The sequence below is a fragment of the Pseudophryne corroboree genome, chromosome 9 (genome assembly GCF_028390025.1).
Source record: "Pseudophryne corroboree isolate aPseCor3 chromosome 9, aPseCor3.hap2, whole genome shotgun sequence".
In the NCBI taxonomy this organism is placed as follows: Eukaryota; Metazoa; Chordata; class Amphibia; order Anura; family Myobatrachidae; genus Pseudophryne; species Pseudophryne corroboree.
The window spans coordinates 437,665,146-437,673,260 of NC_086452.1; the positions used below are offsets into that span (position 1 = coordinate 437,665,146).

Sequence of the window (8,115 nt, forward strand, 5' to 3'; positions counted from 1 at the left end):
AGTGTCGACGAGGTTGAGACATATACACAATCCACTAGGAACATCCGTTACATGATCCCGGCAATAAAAAATGTGTTACAAATGTGACCCTGACTGGTTAATGTATGTATAATGGGCAGGATATCCTAATACATATTGTAAATAATGACCATTGTACATACAAATATATATATATATGTAGGTATGTGTTTATAACATGCTGATGTTGAGGGAATTATTATTAAAATGCGGTGAGGTAAATTGGGCTCTGTAATGTTGATGGTGGAGCGGGAAAAGCATTTGTCTCGCGACCCTCAGTGAGAGACTGGCGGGTGACTGTGCATGGGCCCCCAGCTTGGGGAGCACGAGACAGGACAAGTGAGGGGTGTCTCGCGACCTGAGCGGGAAACTAGCGATCTCGAGACCCCCTGAAAGGAGTATAAAAGAGGGGATCACAGTGCATTAAGAGACACTGGTGCCGCTCTGGTGGGCATACCTTCTGCCTCTCCCTGCCCTGCCATCAAAGAGCTGTGCGGTAAACATTCCGCAGGAGCAGGGGAGACGAAGGGGACTCAGTCCGGAGGAAAAGGCATCCGAAGATCGGGCAAGAAGAGCGGTGTGAAGAGGAGGAGAAAGCGGCTCAACGATCGCTAGCCAGAGGGAGAAGACAAGAAGAGGGCGGCAGATGAAAGAGAGGAGACGAGATGGAGCGGAGAAGGCGATCCAGGTGAAGGAGGCGTAACGGGATAACCTCGCGGTACATCATGGTAAGAATACAACCCTTAGACTCATATAGCGCCTCCCCGACATCAAAGCCTCCACTGCCCGCTGTCAACTCCGCTGCTGTCCGCTGGTAATTCAAGCCGCCGGGGGAGACGCCTCTGAAGCGACCCCCATCAGCTGGCGCCGCACGCCTCCGTAGCCCCCTAACAGGCACCTTCTCCAGAGTGCTGAAATCAAATCCTCTGCTGCCGCTGTCACCTCCGCCGCTGCCCGCTGGTTAATTCAAGCCGCCGGGGGAGACGCCTCTGAAGCGACCCCCATCAGCTGGCGCCGCACGCCTCCGTAGCCCCCTAACAGGCACCTTCTCCGGAGTGCTGAAATCAAATCCTCTGCTGCCGCTGTCACCTCCGCCGCTGCCCGCTGGTTAATTCAAGCCGCCGGGGGAGACGCCTCTGAAGCGACCCCCATCAGCTGGCGCCGCACGCCTCCGTAGCCCCATTACAGACACCTCCTCCGGAGTGCTGAAATCAAAGCATCTGCTGCCGTTGTCACCTCCGCCGCTGCCCGCTGGTTAATTCACGCCGCCGGGGGAAAAGTCACTTCTGCTCCTGATAAATGCCTATTATATCCTCCCCAATCCCTAGTTATATATATATATATATGCGGCCACAAAAGAGCACTGCCGTCCACTATTCCTGCATAAAGGCAATGAGCAGGAGCTCATTGTGAAAACATCTAAGGTCTGTGATTTAATAACTATTGTTTAATAATTACATCGAGAGGGACAGAGGTCATTACACACAGACTCTCAGCTATTGTAGTGCTAATCGTTCAGCTTGAAAAAAAACAAAACCATACCATACGAAAAAAACGAGAGCTTATTGCATTAATTTTACAAGTCATATAAAACTGGAGGGGGTGTAATAAGTTACTTGAAGTGTATATAGTAATACAATAGCTATTACACTTCTCTGAACAAAGGGATGGTAAAGCAAGTAACTGTGAAGTATTACAGACTAATTATAATTAAACACCTCCCATATTTATAAATGGCCTTTTCAAGGAAGGAGTCTTCATAATACATTATAGACTATATAAATCAGTATTTTGAGACCTACAAGGAGGATTATTATAGAGATAGCTACATTAAAAGCCTATGGATATACACAGACTAACTATCACTTGTAAAAAGATATAGGAGTACAGCACCAGTGACAGCTAGTGGATATAAAAGGAAACAACCTCTCTGCTGAATGGTATTATTTACCTTGAAGGAGTAATTTATTAGGATACATTAGTATCATCTTTGTTGCAGAACAGGAAGACAGTGTTACAAGTATCTTTCTCCTGAACTTCACTCCTAATATGGATATGTTCAACGGAAATAGTTATATTCAGTTCTTTTGAATTTCTCCGGAAAGGAGTTCACCCCCTGTTTAAAACAAGAAAAGGAGAATCTATATAAAGATATATATATTCAGGATACCTAGAATGCCTAACCAGCAAGTGAAGGAGCTCCTACAAATAGATATATATGCATATATATATAAATATATATAGAAAGTGCAGGACTGGGATATGAGCTGTCATTCATCTGTTACAATATAATGATTAAATGCATAAATATTAATTGGATAAGAATTGATAGATATATATTGTATTAATGATTTATGTTACAACAATGATAAAATACTAAAATATATTTAGAGTATAGTAATTTTAGTATATACTTGTGAAGTTATAAATTACATAAATGTTACTTCTACTAAACGGAATTTAGTGATTTGTGATTACTTACCTGATGTGATGGGGATAGAAGAGAATTGGAGAAATAGAAGGTACGTGGGTATCTAAAAAACAAAAATATATATAATAACAACAATTTGTTTAAGGGGGTTTTCCCAAATTTACCCCGTCAAGATATAAATTTATCTAACATAAACTTGGGTGGAGGCACTTTATATGAGTTGATACATTATTAACCCTAACTAAAGATTCACGTAATAGGGGTTACATTTGGAGGCACTGCTGAGATCGAACATGGAGTGCATAAATGGAGAGGATATATATAATTGGGGTAAAAGGAGAAGGGTGGATCTTAAGTGTAGTGTGGGTATTGGAGGAAATTTAGTAGATATATCTGATGAGGAGGTACTTAAAGAAGTGAAGAAATGGTATGGGATTAAGGACCCACACATATGTGATAAATGGAGAGGTAATTTGGGAACGATATGTGCTGTATTATTAACTAACAGTAATGAATTAGATCCATCCTTAATCCCTGCTAACATTATGCTAGAGAACGTTCCAGGTAGAGGATTGAAAATTATTTGGCCTATGATTCCTCATGATCTCAGTGAAGAAGCCACAATAGAGTGTGATAGCAGAACAAATATAGGAGAAGGAGGGAATACAGGAGGTAGTTATTCTATAGCTGGAGAGCCAGAAACAGACATTCCTAGAGGTGAAGATGGTACTGAACAGAATGTAGATGCAGTCATGGATAAAGTAGTTAGTCATTTTGAACGATGGCACTACGAGGGAGGATATAGAAGGTTAAGAATATTTTCGGGAATTATGCCAGTACCCGCAGGAGAGGAAAACTATGATACCTGGAAAGAAACAGCTACTCAACAGTCGGAAGAATGGAGATGCCCCGAACACATAAAAAAACAAAGGATTGTTGAGAGTTTGAGGGGTCCAGCTATGGGCATTATCCATGCTACAAGAAGAAGTCAGCCAAACTCCACCCTAAAAGATTACTTTGAAGCCTTAGATTACTCATTCGGAACATTAGAGGATGTTGGTGATATTCTGGCAAGATTAAATCATACCTATCAAGAACCAAATGAATCTCTCACTAAATATATCTATAGAATAAATAAAATCCTGTATAAGCTATTGGACAAAGGGGGAATAGAAGATAAAGATATAGATGAATGGAGGATGAAACATCTTTTGCGTGGAGCTCTTACCAACAATCCGGTAGCACAGAGATTAAGATGTAGTCTGGCCCAGAGTCCTCCTTTCACGTTAGGAGAATTGATTAGGGAAGTGAAATTGGAGGAAGTACAGATTGAAAATAGAGAAAAAAGTGTGAAACGTGTCAAAGTAGTATTGCCGACAGCCGAAAATAATTTAGCATCTGAAAAATTATATAAATTAATGGAAGAACAAAATAAGAAACTAGATCAATTGATTACTCTACAAACCAATCTATCGGTTTCACCTGCTATAACTCCTCTGGGAAGAGGAAGGGGGATTAATAGGAGGAATGATAATAGGACTAATTACAACAACTTCACCTGTTATAATTGTGGACAGTTTGGTCATAGAGCTTTCGAATGCATTCAAGGGGGAAATATACGAAGGAACACCTCTAGGGTAGAAAGATCTTCACCACTGACGGAAAACTCCAATGGGACGCCGATGAACCCCGCATCGACGCCCAACTTATAAAAGTGTGTGCAATGGGGAGTACCCAGTGGTCTAATGTAATTCCAGATGGAATTATAGGAAAGGCTCCCATGGTACAAGCAATTATTGATGGACAACCCTGCAATGTATTACTGGATAGTGGATCTCAAGTATCCATTATTTTTGAAAGTTGGTACCAGCGACATTTATCCCACCTTCCCATTTTAGCATTTGATGGACTAGTAATATGGGGGTTAAGTAATCAAAAATACCCATATTTAGGATATGTTGTTACCCACATTGAATTTCCCATGGAATCAGGAAATCCTAAGCAATCATTCCCATTTCTGGCTCTAGTTTGTCCTGACCCTCCTTCTGATCAAGGGGTGGTAACTGTTATTGTAGGGACCAACTCCCATTTATTCAGGACATTATCCGATTGGTGTATGGAGCAAGTCCGACTTCAGGAGGACATCCAGGACAGAGATGTCTGCCATTTTTATGGAACAACAATGACGGTGTCGACTCCTCTGATAGTTCCAGAAGATAATCTAACATTCTCAGGAGAGGATGAACCCTTGCTAAATAAGTTAAAAAATTGTTTCTTAGGCAGTGACATTTCACCAGTAGAAAGAGACCAATTATTGCAACATCTCATTCATCGTGAATCTGTGTTCTCTGTTGGAGATTGGGATTTAGGGACAGCTACCGGCATTCAACATAGAATTAAACTACAAGATCAGAGTCCATTTAGAGAACGGTCTCGTCGTTTGGCTCCTGCTGATTTTGATGACGTTAGGCAGCATTTAAAGCATCTGTTGGAGAATAACATCATTGCTGATTCCGAAAGTTCATACGCCTCACCAATTGTAGTAGCTAGAAAGAAAAACGGAGATATCCGTTTATGTATTGATTATCGTACCTTAAATAATCGGACTCTAGTGGATCAATATACGGTTCCGAGAATAGAAGAAGCGTTGGACTGCCTCCAAGGAAGCCAATGGTTTTCTATTCTGGATCTCAGATGTGGATATTATCAGATTCCGATGCATCCGGAGGATCGCGCTAAAACTGCATTTATTTGTCCCATTGGCTTCTTTGAATTCCTGAAGATGCCCCAAGGGATTAAAGGAGCCCCAGCTACTTTCCAACGCACCATGGAACAAACAGTTGGGGATATGTGCTACAGAGAAGTGATTGTCTATCTGGATGACATTATTGTGTTTGGAAAAACCCTAGAAGAACATAATGATAGACTCTTGAAAGTATTAGACCGATTACAACAACGCGGGTTGAAGTTATCAATAGACAAATGCAAAATGTGTCAAAGTACAGTGACCTATCTAGGCCATGTCGTGAACAGAGAAGGAATATCTACCGACCCTGGCAAAGTGGAGGCTGTGAAGGGATGGTCTCGTCCAGCAAATCTAAAAGATCTACGTTCTTTTTTGGGATTTTGTGGGTATTATAGGCGGTTTGTACCCAATTATTCCAAAATCGCTCGGCCCCTCACGGAATTGACCAAGGGATATCCCCCTGTAGGAAAAAACAAGGCCGGTAAAAGTGCTACTACTCAAAGATTGTACTTTAAGCCACAAGAAAATTTTGGTGATAGATGGACGCCTGAGTGTGAAGCTGCATTTCAACAACTGAAGTCTTGTTTAACACAATCGCCGGTACTAGCTTACGCCAATCCAGAGTTACCGTATGAAGTCCACATTGACGCTTCTTTTGAAGGATTGGGGGGAGTCTTGTATCAAACACAGCAGGATAAATGTCGACCTATTGCGTATGTCAGCCGAGGACTATCTAATAGTGAAAAAAACTATGCAGTGCACAAACTTGAATTTCTTGCGCTTAAATGGGCAATCGTTGATAAGTTCCACGACTACTTATATGGGGCCAACTTTTCCGTTCATACAGACAACAATCCGCTTACATATATAAATACAACCGCCAAATTAGATGCCACGGGTCATAGATGGTTGGCTGCCTTATCCAACTACAATTTCACTCTAAAATATAAGCCTGGAATTCACAATACAGACGCCGATGCTTTGTCAAGAATACCTCATTCCCCAACTACCAGTGATAATGATGATTGGGTGGAGGTACCTGCACCAGCCCTAAATATTCTATGTCAGCAGATTTTAACCATGAACACATCCAACAAGGCTACTGTTTGCACCCTGGGAGCATCCGAAACGGCCCTTCCCGCCATGTACTGTTGGATAAATAAAGCCGAAATAAAACATCTGCCAATGATCACCAAGGAACAAATGAGACTGGAACAACGTCAGGATCCCACTATATCAGTGATAATCAAGTATCTGCAGACAGGTCATTTAAACACCAGTTTCAGTTCTCTGTCCAATTCACTAAAGACATTGATACAACAAAGAAAGAAATTAGTATTTCAACAAGGAATATTGTATCGCAAGACTTTAAGAGCTAATGGAGAAGTAAAATTTCAATTGGTCCTTCCTGCCGTATTTGTTCCTTTAATTTTATCCTCCTTACATGATCACCATGGTCATGTAGGCTATGATAAAACACAAGCACTTATAGCTGATAGAATGTATTGGCCTCTAATGAATGCCGAAATTGCAAAATACTGCAAACAGTGTCGAAACTGCATTTTACGAAAAACCTTACCTATGCATGCAGCTCCATTAGTAAATTTAAGTAGTACTGGACCATTAGAACTGGTATGCATTGATTTTTTATCTTTTCAAGGACCCAATGGACAAGACAGCAATGTGTTAGTTGTAACCGATCACTTCACTCGATACGCTCAAGCCTTTGTGACCCCAAACCAAAAAGCTATAACCGTTGCTAAAACCCTATGGGAAAAATTTTTTGTTCATTATGGGCTACCAGCCAGGATTCACACGGATCAGGGACGTGACTTTGAAAGTAATCTCATTAAAGAGCTATGTGAATGTTGTGGGATACGGAAGTCACGTACATCTCCCTATCATCCCCAGGGAGATCCTCAGCCTGAAAGGTTCAACCGAACTCTATTGAACATGTTGGGAACCCTGGATCATAAATCCAAACTGCAGTGGAAACATCATATAGTTCACCTTGTTCATGCATATAATTGTACCAAAAATGAGACCACTGGGTATTCCCCCTATGTACTTATGTTTGGGCGAGAAGCCCGATTACCAATCGATATTAGTTTAGGAATATCTCCCCATAAGGTCAATTCATCCTCGCACACTCAATATGTCAGGAAACTCAGAAAAGAACTTAATGAAGCATTTGAAGTTGCTACACTGGCCTCTAAGAAGCAAGGAGAAAAAAATAAGAGACTGTACAACCAGAAAGTAATTGAACATATTTTACTCCCAGGAAACAGAGTACTCCTTAGAAGACTTGGAATTCCAAAACGTCAAAAATTAATTAATAAGTGGCGTGAGACTCCTTACCGAATTGTGGAAAAGTTACCTGATATTCCGGTGTATAGACTTACATCAGAAAAAGGAGATGGGCACATACTCACATATCACCGGAATCATTTGTTGCCCATTGGCCAGGATGTGTATTTTCCAAGTGATCTAGAAAAGGAAACTAGCCCTGACTTGAAGAATAGTAATCCAGACCTTTCCGTTTCCTCTCCTTTGTCCTTTGAAGAAAATAGTGTGGATGAATGTCCAGCAACAGAACTAGGATATTTTTATAGCCATGGAAGTCTGGAAAGTGCTTCTATTGAAAAAGAAGTACCCTTCTCTCCCGTATTTAACGACATATCAACACCAGAGAAAGAGAATACAGCTGTTATGGATGATTGGAATAACATTAATGATAGCTCCACTCTAGATCCACAAGGAAGTGACTTATTGACTCTTTCTCCTGATATGTTAGATATGGAACCCCTAGTAGTTGGGGGAGAGAGATGCAGTCCTAGACCACAAAGACTGCGTAGACCTCCAACTATTTTTACTTATGACCAGTTAGGATATCCAACTCATAAACCCCTAATTCTTCAGT

General features: G+C 41.2%; 1 protein-coding gene across 1 annotated transcript; it reads left to right on the top strand.

The window, feature by feature from the left end:
• Positions 1 to 2,742: 2,742 nt before the first annotated feature.
• LOC134958843 (paraneoplastic antigen Ma1 homolog) lies at positions 2,743 to 4,161 on the top strand. The gene has a single exon (XM_063941552.1). The coding sequence runs from the start codon at positions 2,743 to 2,745 to the stop codon at positions 4,159 to 4,161; it is 1,419 nt and encodes a 472-aa protein (XP_063797622.1).
• Positions 4,162 to 8,115: the final 3,954 nt, after the last annotated feature.